The sequence below is a fragment of the Muntiacus reevesi genome, chromosome 3, assembly GCF_963930625.1.
Source record: "Muntiacus reevesi chromosome 3, mMunRee1.1, whole genome shotgun sequence".
Classification (NCBI taxonomy): Eukaryota; Metazoa; Chordata; class Mammalia; order Artiodactyla; family Cervidae; genus Muntiacus; species Muntiacus reevesi.
The window spans coordinates 116,429,647-116,457,132 of record NC_089251.1 but is presented as its reverse complement, the minus strand read 5'-3'; the positions used below and the strand labels follow the sequence as shown (position 1 = coordinate 116,457,132).

Here is a 27,486-nt window from a genome sequence, read left to right as displayed (position 1 = left end):
AAGAGCCGGGCGGCCAGCACTTCCTGTCTAAGCCGGGGGATCCCTGCCCCAGTCGGGGGTCCCCCCGCCCCTAGAGCGGGGCTGGGCTGAGTCTGGGACATCTGGGAGCGGGGTAGCGAAAAGTCGGGGTGCTCGCACCGAGCCCCGGGCTCTTCGCTCCCCCAGCACCAACGCCTAGGAAGTCAGCACCCTCCCGACACGCCGCGGACCCCCAGCGGAGCCACCCGAGCCGCACCCCGGGCGCCGCCCCGCGCCTCCCCAGGTGCCCGGCCGCCTTACCTCGGCCCTTACCCTTGGCCTTCCTGGCCTTGTCGTCCGCCTTCTTGGCCCGGGGGGCGGCCGGCTCGGCGCCCTCGGCCCCCGCCGCCTTCTTCTTGCGCCGCTTGCCCCGCAGCCAGCTGAAGGCGCGGCGGAGGCCGGACGCGCCGGAGCGAGACTTCTTCCTGCGCGGGGGCCCGCCGGGGCCCCCCGGCTCGTCGGCCGCAGGTGCGGCGGGGGGCGCGCGGGCCGCCATGGCGCGGCAGGCGGACCTGGCGGCGGGGGTCAGGCCCCCTAAGGCGGGGCGCCCATGGGCCGCGGGCGGGCGGGCGGCCAGGCGGTCGCCGCGCCGAGACGCGCCCGGAGAAAAGTTTGGGCGGCGGAGGCAGAGCGGGCGAGGAGCGGCCGGGCGGCGGGAGCGGCGCGGGAGGGGCCGCGGGGCGGCGGGCGGGGCGCGGAGGCCGGCCGGGAGGGACGGGGCCGGGAGGGAGCGGCCACGGGGTGGGGGAGGCGCTGCCTGCGGCCCCTCCCGCCTTCTCCGGCCCGCCGGCCGGGGTCCCGGAGCTCAGGGGCTCGCGGAGGGCGAGGTCCGGTCCCGAGGGAGGGTGGCCCCCAGCGCCCCCAGCGCCCCCGAGCCGCGGCGGCGGGCTCGGGCCGAGAGGGCGGGGTCGCGGGGTGGGCGTGGGAGGGGGCGGTACCGAAGTTCCATCCCGGCGGGGCCGCTGAGGAGAGCAAGATTCGGACGGAGAAGTACGGGCGCTGGGGTGGGGGTACCCAGGGAAAGCGGGGAGAGAAATGTTGGGGTTGGATCCCAAGAGAACTTGGTGTCCTGAGTTCGGTACAGAAAGAGATGGGGGATTCTGGAATCCTCTTTCTGGAGTAAGGGGGTTCTGAGAATGCTTTCCAGAATCTGGGTAGTATTGGAGGTTTTGCTCTAGAGACAGACTTCAGACCCACCTGAGACCTGGAGCTTTCTTCTCTTGTCTGGCAACCCAGTGTCTTCCTTCCCTCCTTTCCCCTCCTCACCACACCTTCCCCCAGCACCCATCAATCCTCAGTGTGGAGCTGGGACCCATGCTTCCTGGGTTCCTGCTTCACCCTTGGGTGTCGGGTAATGGAATGAGGAGAGCCATGCCTCAGTTTACCCTTGGGCCAGGCTGTGAGTCCCCAGAGCATTCCTGTCTGGGTCTGGATTTTCCACTGAGATGCTCAGCACTGATCAGAACTGATCTTGGACTTGAACTCACAGCTTTATAAGGTGCTTTGAGATCCTCCGCAGGTGACAGGTGTGACTGAGGAAGCTGGTAGAGAAAGGAAGCCTTTAAGAATCACAAAAATACTATACTTTGTTTCCTCCAGGCCTCTGGCTCTTTATTGTAGCTGAGGGAGCCCTTTCCTATGATCTGATCCTACAAGAGGCTCTGAGGGAGGCAGGCCAGGGAGTGATACTCCCATAGTACAGAAGAGAAACTGAGGCCTGAAGAAGACAGGGATTGCTCAGGAGCATGGAGGGGGTCATCATCAGAGGACCATTGTAAGACTGACAATGTAAGTCTTGTCTCTGCCTGGTCCCCAGGAGCTAGAAATTGCCCTAGGGACCAGCTGTGAGATCTTGGACTCCCTTTTGACTCAGAAGGGCATCATGATCACCCCACCGGTTAGAATTTGTCTTTATCATCCAACCAGACCTTGGTAAACAGCCTTCTCCTTGTCTTTACTCAGCCTAGTCAGCCCTGGTGTAGCATCAACAACACTCACTATGATATTGTAGAGGGATTAGAGTGAGCAGTGTGACCTTTTGAACTTGCCTTAGCTCCCTGGGTGCCCCCAGGGGCTCAGCTGTGGCAAACCTGGGCCATCGCTGACACCACCCCCACACACACGTGGTGGGCCTGGGGTAGATCATTGTACTTACTGGGCCCCAGTTTCCCATCTAACCGTCATCACTCATTTGGTTCCAGCCCACAATCCCTGAGCACCCATTCTGGATCAATCTGCATCACTGGGCCATGCAGAGGGATCACACTGGGCTTGTCTTCATGGTGCTCTCTGCCCTGTTCAGCACTAGGTGAGTATCAGAGGAAAAGTGATACTGGAGGGGCTGATACTTTAGGAGCAATGCACAGAGCCTCAGCCTGTTGGATATTGTGGATGGGCTGGTAGGGAGGAGAGAGACGGCAAACATACTCTGGCTTTTGGAAGGGGTGATCAGGAGAGGAATAGTTGGGCAGCCTTGCCCCCCACCCACCCTTTCAGCACCTCCTTTTTTCCTGGTGGCCAGACTGATTACACAGTTTCAGAGCCCAGTGCAAAATGAAAATGCAGGGCCTCTGTTCAACATTTATTACAAATTTCGAGAAAGTAATAGCAGAGCATGATCAAGCATGGGGCCTTTCAGAGAGCAGGGCCAAGTGGACTATGCCCATGAAGTTGATCCTGCCAGTGGCTCATATAATTCCTCAGGAAGCCTTCCCCTCGAGCCACAATCCCCAGGAGTCAACTCTCAGATTAGGCCCCCTGACTTGGAGGTGGGGAGAGAAAAGGGCGTAGGGGGAGGTCAGGGCTGTATTCCCCTCACTGCTTCTAACTCCAACACCCAGACGCTCTCACCGCCCATCTCCAGCCACCCGCAAACCAAACCGGCAGCCCAGCTTTCCTGTTTGTCCCCTGGCCTGATAGACAGGCCTGATTCTGAGCCTCTCAGGGCTAGCTGGAACAGGCTAGCCTGCAACACTGCTCTCTGGATTCACGATTGCTCAGCTCAGCTACATTTCTTTGCTGTCCCTCTGGGCAGCTAAGGAAACTGACTTCCCAGCAGCCCCTGTCGGCAGGGCCCAAAGTCCATCCTGGAGCCAGGCTGTCACCTGACCAGGAAGGAAGCTGCCAGCCTGTCCCCAGGGAGGAATGAGCCATAACCAAGCTTAGGGCTGTAGCCCTTGAGGTCATCCAGCTTTTCTCCCTCTGTTATTTTTTGTTATTGTTATTGTTATTTTTCTCTGACTGTGCCCCATGGCTTCCAGGATCTCAGCTCCCCAACCAGGGATCAAATCCAGACCCTCAACAACAAAAGTTCAGAGTCCTAATCACTACTGACAGGGAATTCTCTGTTCCCTCTGTTTTTGGAAAACTCAAGACCACCCCAGGTGGCCCTCACACCAATCCAACATTCCCTGATCCTCCAACCCTTGGGAGACCTGCCTTTCATAGGATCCAGCTTTGTCCTCTGCTAGGTCTGGCCCATGGACTTTATTCAGACTGAGCAGCCAGGCCAAGGTGTGGCTGAGCCGCCCTCATTTTACAGGGAACACCGGGAAGGGTCTGTAAATCAAGTAGCCACAGCTGGGAGCACCTATGGCTTCCCTTCATTCTTAGACCAATTGGAGGGTGGAGCAGTTCCGTAAAATTGATGATTTTGAGAGATTAACAGTCCTATTCCAAGGATAAGAAAGCCTAAAGAGAGGTGGAGTGACTTGCCAAAAGACATAGCTCCCTCTGGGCAGAGGTGAAATTTAAAACTGCTTTGTGTTGCTGGGTGTGTGTGTGTGTTTTCTAATTGATCACTAGCTTTGTGCTCCTGCCTCACCCCTGCTGCTTTCAAAGGTTGGGAAAGGAAAGTATTTATTCTGGGGCCACAGCTGGGCCTCTAGGAACTTCCAGAAATGTTCTGCTTAACTTCAGATGCACCTGTATGCATCTTTTCTGGGGAAAGGGTCCACGGCTTTAGCAAACTGTCTATGTCTAGCCTTTGATCCTTTTCAGTGGGAGAAGATAGAGGCTCCTTGTGTCTGATGCCCTCCACCTCTTCCCTGCCTAACCTAGGAGTTGGGGGACCCTGCAGGTCTCACCCCCATCGTAGGCACTCCTGTGCCCCTACCCTGTGGCTCCTGGCATCTGTGGCAGCGTTTCCAACAACCTCCCTGCTGAGTTCTTCTTTGATCCTCCCAGCATCTCTTAGAATCAGGCCCAAAGCCTAATTCCACCCATTTTCCCTGCTGGGTTGAGAGGTCCAAGGTGTTAGTGGTGTGTGTGGAAAGGAAATGGAGTCTTGTGGGCTCCCTCCCAGCTCCAAGTTGCTGCCAGCTCCTGGGAGGTTAAGGAAGGGGAGGGAAGAGAGAGAGGAGGGGGAGACTGAGAGAAAGAAGAGGTCGCTGTAGCCACTGTTGTTTCCACTGGAATGAACTCTGATTCCTCACATTCTTTCAGCCACTATCTCCTGAGTACCGGCTCTGGGCTCCAGGCCTCCAGATTGACCTGTTATTACTATTCTATGATCAGATCGTCACTCTGAACTGTCCACAGTATAGAGGAGTGGGTTTCAATCTTTTTCTTTTAGCAGTTTTTATTTTTCCTCTCAAACAAAAGCCCCCAGAATTTTACCTGACAAATAAAATTCAGTGCTTTTACATATGAATTTATTTTTGTCAATCAAAATGTATAACCTTTACTTACCACAAAATAAATCAGCGGGAACAATGCCGACATTTTTATAGACTAAAAATTTGAAACGCTGAATTACAGGTGATGGTTATGGTTTTAGCTGAGAGCCAGCATTCAATTTATTTCTGCGGCAGTTTCTTTTAGTCAGTAATTAGAAAATACTGCACTTCACAGACGTGCAGAGGCAAATGGTAAGATCTTTAACATCTTGGTAGAAGTGTCAGAAGAAGCTTTATTCTGAGGTCTGCACAGAAATAAGTTATGCAGGACTTCCCTGGAAATCCAGTGGTTAAGATTCCATGCTTCCACTGCAGATGGCATAGGTTCGATCCCTGGTTGGGTAAGTTCTGCATGCTGCGGAGAAAAAGAAAAAGAAAAAAGTTGTGCATGATGTGAAGGAAAAAAAAGTTATGCATGCTGCGGCCAAAAAGAAAAAAAAAGGTTATCCAACCAGTCCAGCCTAATGGCTTCTTTTTGGTTTGTTTGCTTTGGTTTACTGCCTATGGTGATTTTATTATTGCTACAATGGCCTGTTAAAAGTTAGGGACTTCCTAGGCTTCCCTGACAGCTCAGTGATAAGGAATCTGCTTGCCAGTGCAGGAGACATTGGTTCAATCCCTGATCTGGGAAGATTCCCACATGCTGCGAAGCAACCAGGCCCGTGAGCCACAACTACTGAGCCTGTTGTCTAGAGCTCAAGAGCCACAACTACTGAAGCCCACGTGCCCCAAAGCCTGTGCTGTACAATAGAAGTCATGGCAATGAGAAGCTCATGCATTGCGACTAGAGAGTAGCCCCCACTCGCCACAACTAGAGAAAAAACCCAAGCAGCAATGAAGACCCAGCACAGCCAAAAATAAAGATTGAAGGCAGGAGGAGAAGAGAACGACAGAGGACAAGATGGTTGGATGGCATCACCAACTCAATGGACATGAGTTTGAGCAAGCTCCAGGAGATGGTGAAGGACAGGGAAGCCTGGCATGCTACAGTCCATGGGGTCGCAAAGGGTTGGACATGACTGAGTGAACAACAAAAACATTAAAAGTAACATTATTTTTGTTGTTGTTGTTGTTGTTTTTAACATGTCACTTTAAAAAAATAAAGTTAGGAACTTCCCTGGCAGTCCACTGGTTAAGACTCTGTGCTTCCACTGCAGGGGCATGAATTCAATCCCAGGTCCAGGAACTAAAATCCCACATGCCACACGGTATGGGCAAAAAGTTTTTAAAAAGGAAAAGTTAGCCTAGTCTGTTTCTCATCTCTATCCTGCCACTAACTTACCTGTTGCTCATCTCAGTCCTGCCACTAACTTGCTGGATGTCTTTGGATAAGACACTTGCCCTCTCTGGGTGCCAGCTTCCCCATCGGAACATCTGATTTCACCTAGAAAAGGAGTGTGTGGAGAGGTACTGGAGTGGGTTGGGGCATGTGGGGTGATGCATGGAGCATATACGGAAGCTTCATTACTCATCCTCACCACCCATGCCCATCCAGTGCTGAGCCTAAAGAAGGGGCCACAAAACCACTGAACTGCCCAAGTTCAAAGGCAGAGGCAAGTTGCCATGGAGACATGCTTTGTTTCCTAACTGTCTGACTGCATCTGACAAGCAGAAAGCCAGCCAGATGGACACTGACCTAGGCGGAGAGAACCAGGATTTCCTGACCCCAAGATCCACAGGGCTCACTGCTCTCCAAGGAGAGCCGGCAGTTCTCAATTCTCACCCTCAAATCAGGGGCATGACCAGCCTGGCCTGCCAGCTGATAAGGCTTCCTGTAGGGAGCTGCTGGGTGGGGCCTTCAGGTGTTTGCAGACACCCACTCCACCAGTCCCAGGCAGGGAGGCTGGCCCTGTGCCCAAGGGCAGGGCTAGGAGGGAAGTGCCCACGTTCAGGGCCTTCTGGAAGCTGGGGGAGGGGTCAAGATGTGTGGGCAGAGCTCCCTGCCCATGATCAGAAGGAAACATCTGGGTGTGGATTCTCAGCAACACCCTCCACCCCCCAGCATCCACACGGAAAGAAAGTGAAGTCGCTCAGTCATGTCCGACTCTTTGCGACCCATGGACTGTAGCCTACCAGACTCCTCCATCCATGGGATTTTCCAGGCAAGAGTACTGGAGTGAGTTGCCATCTCCTTTTTCACGGGATCTTCCTGACCCAGGGATCGAACCTGGGTCTCCCGCACTGCAGGCAGGGTCTTTACCATCTGAGCCACCAGGGAAGCCCAGCATCCACACAGGGGCCTGCACAAACACACCAAGACACAAAGATAGGCTGACAGACCTACATGCACACCAGTTCACGCTGGCATACCCAAATACAGGGACACACCAAAACACAAACCCAGATACACACTGACAGTTCTGGGTACCCATAAACACCCAGGTACACTAAGATAGCCTGATGTCTAAACACATGTAAACACACACAGACGCAGAAATGTACCAAATTACACAGACATGCTGACACACAGACACACACAGATACACAAATGCTCACACTCCCAGATGCACACTCATACAGATAGCCACTGTACAAAAACCACACACACAGATACCCACTGGCCCATAAATCAGAGAGGTATACAGAAGGCCTTATTACATAAATATAAACAAACAGTTACAAGGAGAAACATCAATACACAAAACCCAACACAGATTCAGGCAAGAGGAAGAGAAAGGAGCTAATACTTGGTGGGGGTCCATTCTGCACAGGCAGCATGAAAGGAGTTATATCTGTAGGATCTTTTTAAAATCCTTCCGACAATCTGTGAAGTTGGCAGTGTTATCCCCGCTTTTTACAGATGCGAAATGTAGGATATATGTGCTTATAAAAGGCCCAAACAATGCAGAAATAAATAGGGTAAAATGTGAAAATGCCTCTTCACATATATTCCCCACCCACTCCACACCACTGTTCATGTTAGTGGGCAGTATGCATATATTTTTCTATGCATTTACATTCAAGCATTTAAAAATACTACAAGTTTAGGGGGCTTCCCAGGGGGTCTAGTGGTGAAGACTGTGCTTCTAATGCAGGGGGTGTGGGTTCACTCACTGGTTGGGGAACTAGGATCCCACCTGCCTTGTGGTCAAAAAAGAGAGAGAGAGAGAGATCATAAACTGGAAAGTCTAAAAAATAATCAAAATACAAGTTTGAACGTTTTCCAGGAAACCAACTCAGAGTGGTTAAGAAATGTGACCAAGGTCATAGAGCCAGTTAGCAGAATCAGGGTTTGGATTTAGCTCTGGCTCACTCCAAAATACTGTTTCTGCTGCCTCAGCCCACAGACAACCACAGAGACACAGATTCACAAAGGGGAGGCCCAGGGCAGGGGGAGGGGTGGCACCTCGGGGCTGGCCCAACAGGCTTTCTGTCGGATTGCTCTGGGTCCCTTGGGTGGCTCCTCTGGCTAAAGGCGTTGTCCCTGTAAATTCCTGTTAAGGGGCAGATATATTCCTGGGACGGGAACCTTTGAATCATTGACCCCAGGTGAGAGTCAGGCAGGTGACTAAATGATGCAGGCACGGCTCCAACTCTAGCTTCCCCGTCTCCTAACCTCTCAATCTCTTCTCCACATGCCCCAAAGGGACCTTTTCTAAGGCTAAATCTGGACCTTGTCCCTCTCGCCGCTTAAATCCCTTCCTGTTGACTCCAGTATAAATCCCAGCCTCTTGGACACATAGAGTCCTTCGATCTCTGGCCTCAACCTGCCTCTCCCCATTTTTCCTTTTGATAAAGCACTTGTCCTTCAGGAACAGCTCAAATGCTCCTTTTGTTGAGCCTTCCCTGACTCTTCTGTGCAGAATGCCCTCTGTTTCACCCCCCACCCTGCCCCAGAGTGTGCTCACAGACACCCACCATGACTTACAATCATCACCATCAAGGCGTCTCCCCTGATGGACTGACCAGCTTCCAGGACCTGCCCTATGTGTATTATATAATTGTTGTTGTTGTTTAGTCGCTAAGTCATGTCCAATTCTTTTGCAACCCCGTGGACTGTAGCCCGCCAGGCTTCTCTGTCCATGGGATTCTCTAGGCAAGAATACCAGAGTTGGTTACCTTTCCTTCTCCAGAGGATCTTCCCGACCCAGGGATTGAACCCATGTCTCCTGCATTGCAAGTGGATTCTTTACCGCTGAGCCACCAGGGAAGCCCCAATTATATAATTGCCTCCCTTAATCTTCACAACAGCCCTAAAGAGATAAAAAGTCTTGTCTCCATTTTGCAGATTATTAAATGGAGACACAAAGAATTTTAAGTCCCTTCTTTAAGGTCTGATTTTCTCAAAAGTCAGTCCCTGGGCATATCACATACCACCATGTTATTGCAAACGTGTTTCCCTTGCCCTCCCAGCTAGACTAGAAGCCCTGAAGAACAAGGACTTGGCTCCTTCATGTCTGAATCTCTGGTGCCGGCATTGGACAGAGGCAAGGGGCTCAGTGAATGGTTGTTGAATGAGAGCCCCATCCATCCCCCTGAGTGACAGAATAAGAGAGGAGAGGAGAGGAGACATTTGCGGGACTCGGGTACCCTGGGAGTGTCCCTGCTGGATGGATTCCCCAGCAAGTCACTGACAGCAAGAGTTCCCTCGGATCAGGATGTGGGTGCCCCTAGAGCCTGGGGATATCTGTGTAGACCCTGCTGGGGGAGTAGGTGTCCTCTGGCTCCTCCACATGTCCCTCCCATCAGGAAGCTCTCAGCCTATCTGTTATTAAATATTTACTGTTTCCCACTCTGCTCGGCTTGGTGCCAGGCGCTGGAGGAGGGGACCAGAGAGCAGGAGACAGGGACAAATGCAGTTAATGACCACCTACGACGTGCCATGGAATCCTCCCAACAGCCCTGCAGTTGGAGCCTCAGCCCTGTTTTTGCAGCCAGGGAAATGAGGCTCAGAGAGGGGAGGAAAGTGTTCCAAGTCACCCAGCCAGTGAGCCAAGGTCCAGAGTCAGGTGTGTGCTCCTCCAGTCCCCTGCATCTTACCGCCCACCCCAGGGCCAGGGAGGATGTGGGCTGACTCAGAGGAGACTCAAGGAGGCCATTTTTGAGGTGGGGCTGTGGCTGGAATACAGCCTGCCCTGGCGGATATTTGACAACAACAGCTTGCATTTGTCCAGCACTTTCCCTTCCATTAGCTCATCCAGCCCTCCCCAACATCCCCTCGGGTACCTATTAGTATCTCCATTTGACAGATGAGGGATGGAGGCTCCATGAGGTCAAGTGACTTCCCCAAGGTTGTGCAGTGACTGCAGGGCAAATCAGGAGTAAACTCTCAGACCCTAACCTTCTGCATTTCCCTGCTGCCTTCACTTCTGCCTCCTCCCAGCAGTCCTCCATGCTGCCCCAAGAGAGCTCTCTAAACCCAACCATGGCGAATTCCCTGGCCTTCTAGTGCTTAGGACTCTGCTCTCTCACTGCTGAGCACCTGGGTTCAAACCCTGGTCAGGAATCTAAGATCCCACAAGCCGCCTGACGCAACCAGAAGTAAAATTAATTAATTAATTAATGCAATTTAAATTGTAAGGTAAATAAATAAACCCAACCACGAGCCTCCACCTCTAAGAGCCCGGCCAGTCTCTGCTCTCTCATACCTCACATGGCCGCGCCTTTGCCTGCGGCTGGTGCCTCAGCTCTCCCCGATTCATTCACCTTTCAAGCTCCTACTCAGCCTACAAGCGCCAACTCAAATGCTCCTTCTCTCGAAAGATTTCCTAGACTGGCTTTCTCCATACAAACCTCTAAGAGAACAATTATCTTATTATATTAAATTGCTTGTCTCCATCCTCAGACTCTGAGCTCCTTAAGGGCAAAGATAATGATTTTTCAAGTCTGTCTTCCCCGCACATAGCTTTGCATTCTCAGTAAGAACTTGTTGAATTAATGGATGACATTCTGAAGGTTGGGCCCAGTGGAAGATGATGAGGCCTTAAAAGAAAAGGCACGGGGGTGGAGGTGTAGGGGGAACTTCCCTGGTGGTCCAGTGGTTAGGACTTCGCCTTCCAATGCAGATGGTGTGGGTTCAATTCCTGGTCAGGGAGCTAAGATCTCACATGGGGCCAAAAAAACCAAAGCATAAAAAAAAAAAAATTCAAGATATAGGGATGTCAAGAAGAGAAGCTAGTATTTGGGGTGGGGAGAAGGGCTGGGACTTTTCTTTTGGACATTTTGAGTCTGAAGTGTCACTAGGACACCCAGTGGTATGTGCCAAGCAGGTAGGAGTTGGGAGTGGGGTGAGGAGGAAAGCTTACCAGGAAGAAAAGATACTAACAGCAACTGCCAGGAACTGACTACTGACTATATGTCAGACCCAGTGCTGAAGGCTTTACATGCATTATCCCATGCTTTATGTATATCATCCCATATAGCTCAGGTGATAAAGAATCCGCCCGCAATGCAAGAGACCGAGGTTCAATCCCTGGGTCGGGAAGATCCTCTGGAGAAGAGAATGGCAATCCACTCCAGTATTCTTTCCTGGAGAATCCCATGGACAGAGGAGCCTGGTGGGCTACAGTCCAAGGGGTTGCAAAGAGTCACACGATTGAGCAACTAACACAACTAACACTACTACTACTATCCCATTTGATCCCCAGGAGATAGGTAATATCAACCCATTTGATGGAGGAGGAAGCTGAGGCTCAGAGAAGTAATTTATCCAAAGTTAGCTAGTAAAAGGCAGAGGCAGGATTTGAAACCAGGTTCATTGGATGCCAAAGTCCAAACACTTAATCACTCCTCCAAATGGTTAGACTATGGAAGTTTATAGAACACATACCTTTAAGGGGAACAGTCGGAAGTTGAGATCAGAGAGGGAACCATTCAAGAGATAGAAGGAAAACCAGCAGGGTGGTATCTGAGGCCAAGAAAAGAGCCCCAGGAAGGGCCAGGTCCACAGTGCTTACCGTTCCTGAGAGATCAGGGTGGGGTGAGGGATTTAGCAACTAAGTTAAGGCAACCTTCCAGAGAGCTGCTTCCACGTGCTGCTTCGGGGAGTCCGTAATAGGACCTGCTGAGTGGGAGGTGAGAAAGTGGAGGCGGTTGGCTAGAAAGAGAAGGAGAGAACAGGGAAGGAAGAGAGCACCCTGCGGGTATGTGGGCCTAGGAGGGCGGGGCCAACAGGTTTGGGCTGGTCCAGAAATATTGGGGAAGGGATGCTAGGCTGGTGGGAGGAGGAGGCGGGTGAGCCTTTGAGCATTTTAGGTGGAGTCAGAGGCAGTGACTGGACTCAAGGACACCCTCACTCTCTTCCTTGACAGCCCCTCCTCCTTCAACCCACCCCCATCTCGCAGGCCAGGCTCCATGAGCCTCATTCATCCTCCCCTCTCCCTCCCCCGGCGCTCCCCTGAGGTTGTTCAGGACCAGCCACCCCCACGTCCAGTCTGCTGTCTCACTGCCTGGCCCAGCCTGGTGAGGCAGGCGGGGAGGGGTGTCCAGGCAGGAAAGAGCTGAGTCACTCAGCCACACATCTGGTCTCAGATCTCATCTCCATACCCAGATGAAAGGGGCAGGAAGGAAGAGGGCTCCGCCCCCCCCACCCCACGAGGACTCCTGGCCCGTCCTCACTCTGCCAGGCTGGGAGAGGAGCCCCCTTGTCACGTTAACAACCACCATGGGCTGGGCTGCTTCACCCCCTCCGGCTGGGGTCCTTTGCTGCTCTGCTTGCCTTGAAAAAGTAGGGTCTGGCCTGCAAAGTAGGGCCTGTCACCTTCATATCACCAGTAAGGAAATTCAGAGAGACACAGGGGCTTGGGCAAGGTCACACAGATTGGAAGGCTGGCCCACTGGCGTCCTCATTCGGTATTCTGGGGAACACAGGATGGGGTGGTGTTTGGAGACAGTGGACCAAGCTATGAAGGGCTCAGACATACCAGTGGGTGATGCCTGCAGAAGCTGGGTGGAGGGAGGCACTGGGCTCATGCTCCTGCCAAAAGGTCTCTTCCCCAAGTCCCAGTGGAGGGCAGACCCTCCTTCCTCCACTCCTTGCTCCACCCTTGCTGTTGTTGGCTGAGCTCTGAGCCACCCCTACCTCATTCCTCAGCATCTCCCCTCCTCTCTGCACTTTGCCATGCTGAGAGGAATAGCAGGGGCCTTGGCAGCCCATCCTGCACTCGGTCAGGGCACAGTGTTCCCATTGTCTTGGGCAGTGAGAGGTGTCCCGGTCCTGGCAAGGGGTGGGGGCTCATGCCAGGCCTCTCCTGTCTCCACGGGCTGCTCAGCAGCTTTCTCTGGGGCCCAGGCTGTTTGTCCACACAACATCCAGAGTGCCACTGGGCAAGTCACAGAGGAGCAAGCAAATCAGCATTCTCCCATAGACCCGGACCATCCCTGATATTAACTTTTGATTGATTCAACTGCATCTAATGTGGTTAGAGTCACAGCTGTACCACTTGCTGTATGACCTTGGCAAATGTCTAGACTTCTCTTTCTTCCTCTTTAAAACAGGAACAGCAATGGTAACAACTCCCTACCAGAGTGGTTGTCAGAGTTGATTTAGATAATGCCTAAAGCAGGTACCACATAGTTTTTAAAAGGGAACAAAAAAATACACTTAGTATTATTGGGGGATGTCTGATTACAGATTGAATTCAGGCTCAAAGAGAATCTGAGAAATGCAGAAAAGCCCTATGTTGTAAATCAAACTCACCTGTAATTCCACCCAGACGTACCTTCTTGTGATGATTTTCTTACCCAGAGTGGAGTTGCCTTCCCTCACCCTCCAAGAGAATGACCCCTGTGCGTCCAGGCTGGGCAGGTTGTGTTGGGGGTGGATATGGTCTGCATTTTCTGCATCCTCTCTGGATCTCAGCTTTCCTGTCTGGAAAGGGTTGAAGTAATCAGGGAAGATAAATAGATTTAATTTCCTATACAAACTGCTGCCTCAAATGGCTCTGGGTTCAGAGTGCCGTGATCAATTAATCCTGTCTGCCATGAATGCAGTGGCTGCAGAACGGAGCAGTGGTGTATATATGTACCCCGTGTAGCCACTGTGAAGAGTCTAAGAAATCCCTAAGAACCCCTTCAGTTTTTAATACTCTAAAAACCTTTCCCCCTTTTCATTCTATTAAAACTCCCAGTTTTAAATCCTGGCTTCCTCTGGGAAATGGGGAGGGAATCCTTGCTTCTTCTCCCACTTCACACCTGTCTTCAGCAAGCTTCTGGGGTCTAGTACCCAAAATAGCTCCTACTTAACATTCTCCAAGTTGTACCTTCTCTGCAGAGGCCAACTTAAGGCTCCTGCCAAGTCAGGCTCCAAATGGGGGAGCTGGAGAGGGAGGAGAATTGGGGTGTTTGCCCTCACTAAAAAGGAAACACGCAAACAGCATGTCTGGTAGCAGCCATTCCTCACCAGCCCAAGTTCGGACATTTGAATATTAAATAACTCCATGCTAATGAATACAAATGAGCACCTCTCCTCTCCTTGCTGCTGCAATTCTTTGGGCAATAGGGCTTTCGGTCCAACCTGAGTGGATGGGTCTAGGGTCCAGATAGCCCTCCCTGCAGGTGAGAAAGGACAGGGCCTAAAGGACTCCACTGAAAGATTTAGCAGCTTCTGTTCTGGCATGAGGGCTCTGTGAGGGGGATCTGAGCTCAGTAAGCAGACAGAGACTCAAAGAGAGTTGGGGACTCTCAAGGGACGGGGTGCCCTCAATCAAGGGGGAGGCCCTCTGTAAAAGAAGAACTCAGTGGTGAGGGGGTTGCTGGGGAGGGGGGAATAAATCTCAAGAATCTGAGGCATAGTCCCACTGCCCATCCCTTCTTCTCCCAGTCCTGGAGGCCTGCCAAGGGCTATAACCTGAGGGGTAAGTGAGATCCCTGGCTAGGGCCATCCCAGGGTTCCAGATTGCCTTTCTGGACCCCAGAGTTGGGAGGAAGCTCCCAGGAACTAAGGAAACCTAGAGAGACTCTCAAGTCCTCAGTGACCCCAGGCCAGACAACCCTCTCACTGGCTTCCAGGGCCTTGCTCTCAGCCCTGACTCCTGAGCCCCTAAGACCTCAGTTTGCTGCTGAGGTCTGGTGTTGTCTGCCTGAGCCCCCACCCCCACCCCCGAGCCCCACCCCCCCTTACTGAGCCCTGCCCTCCTCACTGAGCCCCCATCCCCTTCACTGAGCCCATCCCATCACTGACTCTGTTTCTCTCTAATGGAACCTTCCACCCTGAGACCAGTGTTGCATGCCCAGTCTGGTACACCCATTTCAGCATGTCCTTGTCTTTGTCATGGCCCAGAGCACAGGCCATGAGACAGAGGAGCCAGAGGCAAAGGGATCAATAATAGCCTGGAAGGAGAGCCCAGCTAAGGGCCTTCTTGGTCAGGTTCCATGATGGCTCTGGGCCCGCTCTGCCAGTGGGACGGATGCTGAGATGACGCTGCAGGCAGAGAGGCAGCCCCCACCCCGCCCCACCCCCAGCTTGCCAAGATTCAAGCCAGGGGCCGGAACACAAGAGCAGGCATCAGTCCCACCCCGATCCCCTGAACAAGCGCTGCACTGTGCACATCCTTCCCATCCCCTCCACCCCTCCCCTCAGGCCAGGCCAGGGTTGGTCAGGGCCACACATGAAGGCCAGAAACAGGACACCCAGGCAGCAAGGGAGCAAGGGAGAAAGGCTGCGAGCTGCAGGGTCAGGGACACAGAGTCAGACCTTCAGGCAGAGAGGCTGTGGCTCACACTCCCAAGCCTGGAGTGGTGGGGTGGCCACGGGGTGTTCCGGGCATCTCCAGGACACAGAGAAGCAGACCCACAGGAGGGAGACCCAAGTTCAGGGAGGTGGGAGTTGATAGTAATCCTTAGAGACCCTGGAAACAGGGGCACAGGGGTCACAAGCCCCACAGCACAGCCACACCTTTGGACAGAGCCCCAAGGCTCCGTGGCTGACTTCACTTACTTCAGCCTCAGAACAGCCACCACAGCTCAGCCCTGCCAGCCCTGTGTGGGGCACTGTTCCCAACTTCACTGAAGCAGCTGAAATCAGGGTCTGGATTCAAGGGAGTTGTATATGCTCTAGATGCCTGGCTCACCCACAGTCCTGGGCCTTAGGAAGCATTACTATGAAGAAAGCTAGTGGAGGTGATGGAATTCCAGCTGAGCTATTTCAAATCTTAAAAGATGATGCTGTGAAAGCGGTACACTCAATATGTCAACAAATTTGGAAAACTCAGCAGTGGTCACAGGACTGGAAAAGGTCAGTTTTCATTCCAATCCCAAAGAAAGGCAATGCCAAAGAATGCTCAAACTACCACACAACTGCACTCATTTCACATCCTAGGAACATACTGCTCAAAATCTTTCAAGCTAGGCTTCAGCAGTACATGAACGGAAAACTTCCAGTACAAGCTGGGTTTAGAAAAGGCAGAGGAACCAGAGATCAAATTGCCAACATCCGTTGGATCATAGAAAAAGCAAGAAAATTAAAAAAAAAAAAAAAAAAAACTTATGCTTCATTGACTAGTTTGTTTTGTTTTTTTTCCATTGACTAGGCTAAAGCCTTTGTGTAGATCACAAAAAACTGTGGACAATTCTTAAAGCAATGAGAATGCCAGACCACCTTACCCATCTCCTGAGAAACCTGTATGCAGGCCAAGAAGCACAGTTAGAAGCAGACATTGAACAATGGACTGGTTCCAAACTGGAAAAGGAGTACATCATTGTCACTCTGTATATTGTCACCCTGCTTATTTAACTTCTATGCAGAGTATATCATGAGAAATGCCAGGTTGGATGAATCACAAGCTGGAATCAAAAGTGCCAGGAGAAATAACAACCTCAGATATGTAGATGATACCACTCTTATGGCAGAAAGCCAAGGGGAAGTAAAGAGCCTCTTGATGAAGGTGAAAGAGGAGAGTGAAAAAGCTGGCGTAAGACCCAATATTCAAAAAATGGCCTCTGGTCCCATCACTTCATGGCAAATAGATGGGGGAAAAATGGAAACAGTGACAGATATTTTTCTTGGGCTGCAAAAATCACATGGACAGTGACCACAGCCATGAAATTAAAAGACGCTGGCTTCTTGGAAGAAAAGGTATGACAAACCTAGACAGCATATTAAAAGGCAGAGACATCAGTTTGCCAACAAATGTCTGTATAGTCAAAGCTGTGGTTTTTCCAGTAGTCATATAAATGTGAGAGCTGGGCCATAAAGAAGGTTGAGCACCAAAGAATGATGCTTTTGAACTGTGGTGCCAGAGAAGACTCTTGAGAGTCCCTTGGACTGCAAGGAGATCCAACCAGTCAATCCTAAAGGAAATCAACCCTGAATATTTATTGGAAGGATTGATGCTGAAGCTGAAGCTCTAATACTTTGGCCACCTGATGTGAAGAGCCAACTCACTGGAAAAGACCCTGATGCTGGGAAAGATTGAGAGCAGGAGGAGAAGGGGGCAACAGAGGATGAGATGGTTGGATGGAATCACTGAGTCAATGAACATGACTTGGAGCAAACTCCAGGAGGTAGTGAAGGAAGGGGAGCCTGGCATTCTGCAGTTCATGGGGTCATAAAGAGCCAGACACAACTTGGTGACTGAAAAACAACAACAACATAATCTGAACTGAGTTGCCCAATTGCCCTGCCACTAACTGGACCAAAGGCGAGCCTGGATCTCACTCAGCTGGTCATAAATTGCTCTCCAGGAGTCAGATTTACTGATCAAAGCAGATCATCTCTTGGAGAATGAGGGAGCAACCCAGAAAGAAGCATGGACAGGGTCATGAGGTCACAGGTTCCAAGTCGAGCAAGGAGTCTAGGCATGCAGGATGTGCAGGAAGGACAGAAGGCCCAGAATGACCGAGCCTCTGTGACACTAAAGGTCAGACTTGGGAGCCTGCAGCTGTGGTCACCATGAGACTCCAGGTCAGGGAAACTGCTTCCTGAACCCTTCTGGTGACCTGTGAGGCCTGGAGGTGAGGACCACCTCCCTGTCTTCCTTAAGCCCCATCTCCTGAAGCCCAGGGACTTTCCTGGTGGATCAGACAGTAAAGAATCCGCCTGCAATGTGGGAGACCTGGGTTTGATCCTTGGATTGGGAAGACTCCCCTGGAATCTTCCTGGAGTGGCAACCCACTCCAGTGTTCTTGCCTGGAGAATCCCCATGGACAGAGGAGCCTGGCAGGTTACAGTCCATGGGGTTGCAAAGAGTTAGACATGACTGAGTGATTGAGCACAGCACCTGAAGCCCAGGGTGAGTGTTTCCGTGGTCCTCATCTAGAGGAGCTTCTTCGCTCCTGCCTCTCTGGCTCCTCCCAGCCCATCCAGAGGGGGCCACAAAGGGTAGCAAGAGTCCTGGACCTGAAGTCCACGATGAGGTTTGAGATTTGCCAGGTATCTGGCTCTCAGCATCTCAGTATTCTCCTTAGAAATATGGGGAGTAAGGCCTGCCCTGGGCGCTGTTGGGAGAGTAAAATGAGATTGCAGTGAAGAGCTTGTTCCAGCCTCTCCCTGAGGGTCCACCATCCATGCTCCTTATGGCCCCTGGTCCTGTTTCATTTTTCCCATCCCTGTACCAGGAGGACATTCAGGACTCCCATCAGATGAGACCTTCACTCCAATCAGACTCCCTTAGGCTGGAAGGCGGCTCTAGACACTTCCCCCAGGGTCCAGGGTTCTGATCTAAAAAAGGAGGCCTCCAGGGGATATAGGTCAGATGAATGGTGGAATTTCAAAACTTGTGACCACATAGCACAGGGAACTCTGCTCGATATTCTGTAATAACCTAAAAGGGAAAAGAATTTGAAAAAAAAATAGATACATGTACATGTATAACTGAATCATTTTTCTGTACCCCTGAAACTAACACAAAACTGTTAATCAACAATACTTTAATATAGAATATGTAAAGCAATTATCCTTCAATAAAAATAAATAAATTAAAAAATATAGAGAGAGAATAAAAATTAAAACAAACAAAAAACTTGTGACCAGCCAGCACAGAGGTTGCTCCATGTGGCCTCCTTAGTAACATTTTCCCTCAATCCAGTGCCTCAGTCCAGGGGAGGGGGCCCCAAGAAAGGAAGCTGGACTTCAGTTAGAACAGCAAGTCCTGCCAGGCCTTGGGGCACATGTGAGTCTGTATCACCTCCGTTCTGGGTATGGTACCCCATGGGAACTGTCTTGAGCCACCATTCTTCATTTCTACTCATGTCTCATCACCTTTATGCCTTTCTCTCTGGGATCAGTGACCATTCAGCCCAATCTGACCCCCCACCCCGCAACCCAGCCCCTAAAAGCATGAGCTCCGGCGCTCAAGAGACCTGGGTTCAAATCCTGACTCAGCTACTCCCCACTGTGACCTTGGGCAAGCTGTTTCACCTCTGAGCAAGACTGGAGCGAATGAAATGACAACACAGGAACAGCCAAGCCCTGAGACTGGGACCCCTTCCCTGAGCTCTGGACTGGGACCCCATGATGGGGCTGGAAGAGGCCAGGGGTCTTACTCTGAGCTGTAGAAGTCATGGGATCAAATGCACGTGCCTACCATGGGACCTGCTCTGGTCACTGCGGTACTTTGAGCCCATGTTCTCATTTGTCAAGTGGAGGTACAACTGCTGAGCTAATGTTAGGGCTCCTTCTCTGATCACAGAAGGCTACCTGGAGGAAGTGACAGAGGCTCCCTTTGGGTGGGAAGAAGGCAAGCTGAACAGAGGGGACCACCCTTCAAGGAGGCTGATGGGGGAGGGGCAGGGATGGCAGGGAGGTGAGTCACCAGGAAGGGAGGGGGACACGGAGGCTGGGCTTCTTGAAGGGTCAGGGGTCAGTGGGTAGAGGTGGTTCGATGTGGACTCACAAAGGTTCAGACCTGATCTGAGAAGACTCTGTTAGCAACACAGTTACACACGCCCTTGTCCACGTGGTCACACCAACACATGCTGGAAACACACACGCACATTCACACACTCCCTAACACTCAGGACATTCATGGAGTCACTCCCAGACACAAGGACACACTCAGAGACATTCACAAACTCATCCATGCGTGTTTTTACCTTCAAGTATATCCACACCTTCATACACGCTCCTGTCGACATCATCTGCACAGACAAAGGCAAACACAAAGGCACACGCTTGTACACTCAAGTGCATTCACAGGACACCAAAAGGAACGCACTCAGACCCAAGGATACTCTGGCACACTCAGAGGTATCCGTGGACAAGGGCACTCCAAGACACCCTCAGTAACACACATTCTTGCACACCAGCTTGCACACTTGAGTCATTCTCACCGCCAAAGCCACACACTTGTATACACACTCCTGTAGGACTCTGGATCATTCGCAGATGTTCGGTCAGGTACACTCACACAGTCTCCCCCACCCACCGGTGCAGCCACCACCACCCCCTCCAGCCAACCGGGTAAACTCTCTCTCCACCCACTTCCCACCATCCTCTGGGGCCTCAGGGGCCTCCCTCCGGAGCTGGGGGAGGGGACGGGGCGGGGTTCAGCCTGCTGAGGTGGCAACTCCGCTCACCTGCGGCCGGCCGCACCCTCTCCGTGGAGAAAGGCTTAAAGGAGCAGGGATCCCCCGGCGCTGAACCCCCCCTTACCCCCTGCCCCGGCCCCAGGTCTCTGCCCTTGTTTCTCTGATGCAAAAAGCGAGGCCTAGCGAGGGGTCAGACGATGAATGGGACCTGCAACCAGGACTCCAGGGCCAGGAGCCGGCTGGGGAGGGGACGCTGGTGCTGGGAACAGGAAGACTGGGTTCCAGGCCCAGCCCACCTCCGCCTGTCCTGGCCGGCTGCCTGCGGAACCTGCTTCTTCTCACTGTTCCCCATCTCCCTACCAGGCACTCCCATCCCCTGGAAGTCCTGTCTCCTAGCCAGCTGCACAGGCCCGAGCCAGAAACACACAAACAGTCACTGCACCCTGTTGACCCGACCTTCCCAGCGTGCCTCAAACCTGGGCTGGAAGGAGACAGCCTGTGCCATGCGAAGCCCCGCTCTGCTCCTTCCCAGCTCTGTGACTTGAGGCAGGCCACTGCTCTCCTCTGAGCCTCAGTTTCCCCGTCTAGAAATGGGGCGGTGGTCACACCTACCTCCCAGGATGGGATTGGTGAGCGAATTAAACAATAGAGGTGGAGGCTTCAGGGCCACACCCAGGGACTCAGGACAGGCTTCCCTTCTTGTGAAGGGAAGACACATGAAGCATTTGCCAAATACACAGAGCTGGACCATGTCTCCCCCTGCTGAAGCCTCTCTGATCCGTCACCTCTTGGAGGATCCTACAGGACCAGCTACTCCCAGGTTTGCTGTTAGTTTTGCTACTACTTCCAAAGTCCCTACCATGATGAGAGGAGGACCCAGCTGGTGGGCAGGTGACAGGGCTGGAGAGGGGTCAAGGGAACACAGCCATGCTCATGGGAGCCACCAGTCTGAGGGCGAAGATCCAGCTCAGCTCTGCTCCTGTTTAATCAGACCCAGTCTATCCTGAGGCCTAGGCTAGCTAGTGGGGGAGATACAGCCCTGCCCCAAGGGTTCCAAGTCTGATGTGGGAAACAGCTTCAGCCAAGAGCACTCCAGTGGCTAGGGAAGACACTCCCTGGCCCAGCCCCCCAAACTACTTGGGGAGACATACACTTCCCCTGGGTGTCCCAGCCTGATGGGGACAATTTACCCTCTCTAGGGGTTCCCAGACTGGGAAAGGAGACACAACTGTGGTTCTCAAGGACCCGAAGTCACAATAGAAGAGAGAGCATGCATGCCTAGGATACAGAGGTACCCCAGACGCTGAGAAGCAGAAATGAGCACAGATGAATGTGGCTTTGTGCACGTGCCTCTTGCATATGACTGTGACTCTGTGCACGCGTGTGACTCCGTATGTGACTGTTGCCTCTGATTCTGAGATTAGGCATGTGCCTCTGAGTTGAGGCTGCTGACAAAGGCTGTTGAGGCTGTGCTTCCACTCAGTGAGTGGACCCAGTTGTGTCTGATCACTCATTCAAGGGCCTTGCGTTCACGGAACGTTCACTTTGTCCCAGTTGCTGGGCCCCACCCAGGGATGCTATGCAGCCTTCAAGAGGTGCGGTTTCTGCTTTCAGAGACATCACTACGTAAAAGTGGTGGATGAAGCACTGAAAAAGCAATCCCCTGTGCTGCCACCTGTTTAGAAGCACAGAGGGCTGTGGGCACATAGGGAAGGTGGACTTCCTGGAAGAGGTGATATTTAAGCTGTGCCCTAACAGGGTTTTACAACTGAGGGAAAAGCTGTTCTAATTAGAGGGAACAGGACTTCCCTGGCAGTCCAGTGGTTAAGAATCTGTGCTACCACTGCAGGGGGCATGGGTTCAACCCCTGATCTGGAAACTAAGATCTCACATGCCCTGTGGTACTGACAACAACAACAACAAAAACCCACCAAAAAAAAAAAAAAAAAAAAAAAACAAAAACCAACTAACTAGAGGAAACAGCATGTGCAAAGGCCGTGTGGATCTGGGAAGAGAGCCCAGAAAAGGTTTTTCTGGAGGAAGTGACTGGGTGAGATTTTGGAAGTAGGTAGGCAAGCAGAAGGCATAGCTTCGGTTTAGGGGGTGTGGGATGTGGTATAGACTAGCCAGAGGAAGTCAGTTGGCCTGAGCCTGTCAGTTGCTCCAGACTTTCTGTAACCCTTTGGATTGTAGCCCACCAGGCCACTCTGTCCATGGGGCTTTTTCAGGTAAGGATACTGGAGTGGGTTGCCATGCCCTCCTCCAGGGGATCTGATCTTCATGACCCAGGGATCGAACCGTGTCTCTTGCATTGCAGGTGGATTCTTTACCCCCTGAGGTATCAGGGAAGCCCATACTGTACCTAGGGATGGAAAGGCAGAATCCAGAGGAACCGGAGGGTCTGAAGGGGAACGCACGCCTCCAGAGAGAGAGAGGAGACAGCTGCTGAGCGGTGGGTTTAGGAGGTGAGCTCCTCGACCAGCCTCTGGGCGCTCCTAGGAGAGAGACCCAGCCCAGGGAGCCTGGGGAAGGCCTCCTAAGTATCCTTAGCAGTAAAGGGAAGTGAATAATATCTCCCTCACAGGGCAGAGGGGAGAACTATCAATACAGTAAATGCACTTACCCAAGTCGCTCTCCGCTGAGCTCTAAGGAGCGCATTTATTCCTCTCAAGAACTGTATTATTTAGTTCCCATTTTAATGCTGATGAAGCAGGCTCAGAGAGGCTCAAGACTACAGAGTACCGGAACGCGCGAGTGAGCGGTCCGGATTAGACTCAGCCTGGCTCCTTCCCTTGAGTCCCACCGCCTCTCAGCACGCGAATGCGCCTTTTAAATCGTTAACAGCTGGTTACTGCTGGATCCGGTGCTGTTACTATTATTATGGTTTATTATTATCACTATGATATCCGAAGAACCTCCTTGATTCATCATCGCGGGCTGCAACCTCCCGGCCGCCCGCGCGCCCTCGGTCCCTGAAAACTCCAGGCCCAGGCGACCCCGCGCGGCCACGATAGGAACAACAACCCCTGGGGCGAGGGGCCCTGGAGGGGGTGTCGGTGTGATGGCACCCCCTGGAGGCAGTGTTCGGTATCGCGCCAGAGTCCGACGGAAGAGTGCGGAGTCTTCTGCACCCTTCGTAGTGTGCAGACCCAGATAGTGGTCCCGGAGGACTAGGAGGAAGGAGGAAAGAAAGGGAATAGCACTTATTAAATGACTCTGGTACACTGGGGAAGGTGTTGGGCGTTTTCTCATCTAACCACTCAGTTAGTTCAGTCGCTCACTTGTGCCCAACTCTTTGAGACCCCATGGACTGCAGCATGCCAGGCCTCCCTGTCTATCACCAACTCCCGGAATTTACTCAACACATGTCCATTGAGTTGGTGATGCCATCCAACCATGTGGTCCTCGGCCCTTTCTCCTCCTGCCTTCAGTCTTTCCCAGCATCAGGATCTTTTCCAGTAAGTCAGTTCTTCACATCAGGTGGCCAAAGTATTGGAATTTCAGCTTCAGCATCAGTCCTTCCAATGAATATTCAGAACTGATTTCCTTTAGGATGGACTGGTTGGATCTCCTCGAGTCCAAGGGACTCTCAAGAGTCTTCTCCAACACCACAGTTCAAAAGCATCAATTCTTTGGCGCTCAGCTTTCTTTATAGTCCAACTCTCACATCCATACATGACTACTGGAAAAACCATAGCTTTGATTAGATGGACCTTTGCTGGCAAAGTAATGTCTCTGCTTTTTAATATGCTGCCTAGGTTGGTCATAACTTTTCTTCCAAGGAGTAAGCGTCTTTTAATTTCATGGCTGCAGTCACCATCTGCAGTGATTTTGGAGGCCCCAAAAATAAAATCTGTCACTGTTTCCTCATCTATTTGCCATGAAGTGATGGGGCCATATGCCATGATCTTAGTTTTCTGAATGTTGAGTTCTAAGTCAACTTTTTCACTCTTCTCTTTCACTTTAATCAAGAGGCTCTTCAGTTCTTCTTTGCTTTCTCCCATAAGGGTAGTGTCATTTGCATATCTGAGGTTATTGATATTTCTCCCGGCAATCTTGATTCCAGCTTCATCCAGTCCAGCATTTCTCATGATGTACTCTGCATATAAGTTAAATAAGCAGAGTGACAATATACAGTCTTGACGTACTCCTTTCCCGATTTGGAACCAATCTGTTGTTCCATGTCCAGTTCTAACTGTTGCTTCCTGACCTGCATACAGGTTTCTCAAGAGGCAGGTCAGGTGGTCTGGTATTCCCATCTCTTTCAGAATTTTTCACAGTTTGTTGTGATCCACACAGTCAAAGGCTTTGGTGTATTCAATAAAGCAGAAGTAGATGTTTTTCTGGAACTCTCTTGCTTTATCGATGATCCAACAGATGTTGGCAATTTGATCTCTGGTTCCTCTGCCTTTTCTAAATCCAGCTTGTACATCTGGAAGTTCTCGGTTCACATACTGTTGAAGCCTGGCTTGGAGAATTTTGAGCATTAATTTTCTAAGGTGTGAGATGAGTGCAGTTGTGCAGTAGTTTGAGCATTCTTTGGCATTGTCTTTCTTTGTGATTGGAATGAAAACTGACCTTTTCCACTCCTGTGGCTACTGCTGAGTTTTCCAAATTTGCTGGCATATTGAGTGCAGCACTTTCACAGCATCATCTTTTAGGATTTGAAATAGCTCAACTGGAATTCCATCACCTCCACTAGCTTTGTTTGTAGTGATGCTTCCTAAGGCCCACTTGACTTCACATTCCAGGATGTCAGGTATAATGATAACAATGACAATGAAAAAAATAATTCAGTCATTAGGAGAAGTCTCTTGAGATTCCCTTGGGCAGCAAGGAGATCAAACCAGTCAGTCCTAAAGGAAATCAACCCTGAATATTCATTGGAAAGACAGATGCTGAAACTGAAGCTCCAATACTTTGGCCACCTGAAGTGAAGAGCTGACTCAGTTGCAAAGACCCTGATGCTGGGCAAGATTGAAGGCAGGAGAAGAAGGGGACGACAGAGGATGAGACAGTTGAATGGCATCACCAATTCAATGGACATGAGTTTGCAAGCTCCAGAAGTTGGTGATGCACAGGGAAGCCTGGCATGCTGCAGTCCATGGGGTCGCCAAGAGTTGGACACAACTGAGTGACTGAACAGCAACAACAGATTTTAGACTCAGGTCTGCTGCCTACGAAGCTTGGATTTGTACCTGGCTCCCTTGAAACAGTGGGCTGGAGGGCCCTACTAGGGCATCTCTAACCATCCTCCTCCCAGGTCTAGTTGGCTTGCTGGAGCTCTTGGCACATCGAAAACTCAGCACCAGTAATAATGGGAAATGTACTACTCTGAGCTTCCAAGAAGCGAGTTCACTTCCAATCACCCTTGTGCCGAGCCTCATGTTTAATTACTTTTCACAGTCCTGTGAAGAGGGTATCAGTGGCATGTTTCACTGACCGGGAATTGAGGGTCAGGCTTGCCTTCTGGGGGTGGAGGCTGCTGCCATGCCAACACTCCCCTCCCTGCTTCTTCCCCCCGGAGCCTCTCTTCCCATCTCATCCCTCTGCCAGTCATCCCCCCCACAACTCTTGGTCCTTCCCTGATCCATTCTCCTAAGCCCAGTCAGGTGAGTTAAGATGGACCTTTATGGTTGGGACTTTGCTCAGAGTGGTGGCCAGGAGGTCACTGTTCACCTAGGATGGGATTCTAATCAGTTCACAGCTTTTTTGTTGGAGTAGAAAATGGTTTGTTCTTTTTATAAATCTTTTTAGAATTGAGATATAGTTGATGTATATACATGATATACATGTATACACATATATATACATGTATATACAGATATACGTGATGTATATCATGTAAGTTACTAGTGTACAACCTATCGATTCACAGTTTTAAAGCTTATACTTCTTTTAAAGTTATTCTAATATATTGGCTATATTCCCTGTGTGGTACAATATATTCTTGTAGCGCATTTATTTCATTCATAGCAGTTTGTATCTCTGAACCCCCTGCCCGTCTCTTGCCTTGCCCCCATTCCTTCTTCCCACTGGTATTATTCTGTTCTCTACATCTGTGAGTCTGTCTCCATTTTGTTATAGTCATTGTTCTATGTGCCATGCTTAATTGCTCAGTCGTGGCCCACTGTTTGCAACCCCATGAGCTGTAGCCCACCAGGCTCCTCTGTCCATGGGGATTCTCCAGGTAAGAATACTGGAGGAGGTTGCCATGCCCTCCTCCAGGTTGTAGTCACTAGTCTGTTTTAATTTTTAGATTCCACACATAATATCATATAGATCATATGTCTTTGGGCTTCCCTGGTAGCTCAGCGGTGAAAAATCCACCTGCAATGCAGGGAACAAAAAGTGAACTCGATTCCTGAGTGGGGAAGATCCCCTGGAGAAGGAAATGGCAACCGACTGCAGTGTTCTTGTCTGGGAAATCCCATGTCCAGAGAAGCGTGGGCTACAGTCCATGTGTTTGCAAGAGTCGGACACGACTCAATGATTAAATCACCACCACCACCATATGTCTATCTATTTAATTATTTCACTTAGCATAATACCCTCCAAGTCCATCCATATTGTTGCAAATGACAGAATTTAGTTCTTTTTTATGGACAAGTAGTATCCCATTGTATGTGTGTGTGTGTGTGTATGTGGGTGTGTGTGTGCATGTGTGTGTTAGTCACTCAGTCATGTCTGACTCTTTGCAGTCCCTTGGACTGTAGCCAACCAAGCTCCTTTGTCCATGGAATTCTCCAGGCAAGAATACTGGAGTGGGTAGCCATGCCCTTCTCCAGGGTATCTTTCCAACCCAGGGGTCACACCCGGGTCTCCCACATTGCAGGCAGGTTCTTTATCATCTGAGTCAGCAGGGAAGCTCCATTGTATATATAGACCACATCTTCATCTGTTCACCTGGTGATAAACACTTAGATTACTTCCATATCTTGGCAATCATAAATGATGCTGCTATGAACATAGGGGTGCATGTATCTTTCTGAATTAGTGTTTTCAGTTTTGTGTGTGTGTGTGTGTATGTGGGTGGGTGTGTGTGTTTTGGATATATAACCAGGAGTGGAATTGTTGCATCATATGGTAGTTCTTTGGGATTTGAATGAAAACTGACCTTTTCCAGTCCTGTGACCATTGCTGAGTTTTCCAAATTTGCTGGCATATTGAGTGCAGCACTTTCATAGCATCATCTTTTAGGATTTAAAATAGCTCAACTGGAATTCCATCACCTCCACTAGCTTTGTTTGTAGTGATGCTTCCTAAGGCCCACTTGACTTCACATTCCAGGATGTCAGGTATAATGATAACAATGACAATGAAAAAAATAATTCAGTCATTAGGAGAAGTCTCTTGAGATTCCCTTGGGCAGCAAGGAGATCAAACC

At 51.0% G+C, this 27,486-nt stretch overlaps 1 protein-coding gene and 2 long non-coding RNA genes across 5 annotated transcripts in view; 1 reads left to right on the top strand and 2 right to left on the bottom strand.

Moving 5' to 3' along the window:
* The window catches only part of NHSL3 (NHS like 3), a 28,003-nt gene extending 27,413 nt beyond the window's left edge, over positions 1-590 (bottom strand). The window contains exon 1 of one of the 2 annotated variants that reach the window (XM_065930315.1): positions 292-590. In XM_065930315.1, coding sequence (XP_065786387.1) covers positions 292-514 — 223 coding nt within the window. In that variant the 5' untranslated portion in view covers positions 515-590. Of the gene's footprint in view, positions 1-279 lie in introns of both variants that reach the window. The other variant, XM_065930314.1, reaches the window with a different exon arrangement.
* LOC136164824 (uncharacterized) lies at positions 329-5,866 on the top strand. 2 transcript variants are annotated; one of them, XR_010662415.1, is made up of 3 exons: positions 329-486; positions 2,220-2,326; positions 5,296-5,866. It is a non-coding gene; the product is annotated as an uncharacterized lncRNA (long non-coding RNA). The 2 variants fall into 2 exon arrangements; XR_010662416.1 differs by having other exon boundaries at positions 5,291-5,866.
* Positions 4,302-23,101, bottom strand: LOC136164823 (uncharacterized). Its single transcript, XR_010662414.1, has 5 exons — positions 22,723-23,101; positions 13,333-13,503; positions 12,252-12,372; positions 11,591-11,694; positions 4,302-5,049 (listed from the first exon to the last, which is right to left on the bottom strand). It is a non-coding gene; the product is annotated as an uncharacterized lncRNA (long non-coding RNA).
* Positions 23,102-27,486: the final 4,385 nt, after the last annotated feature.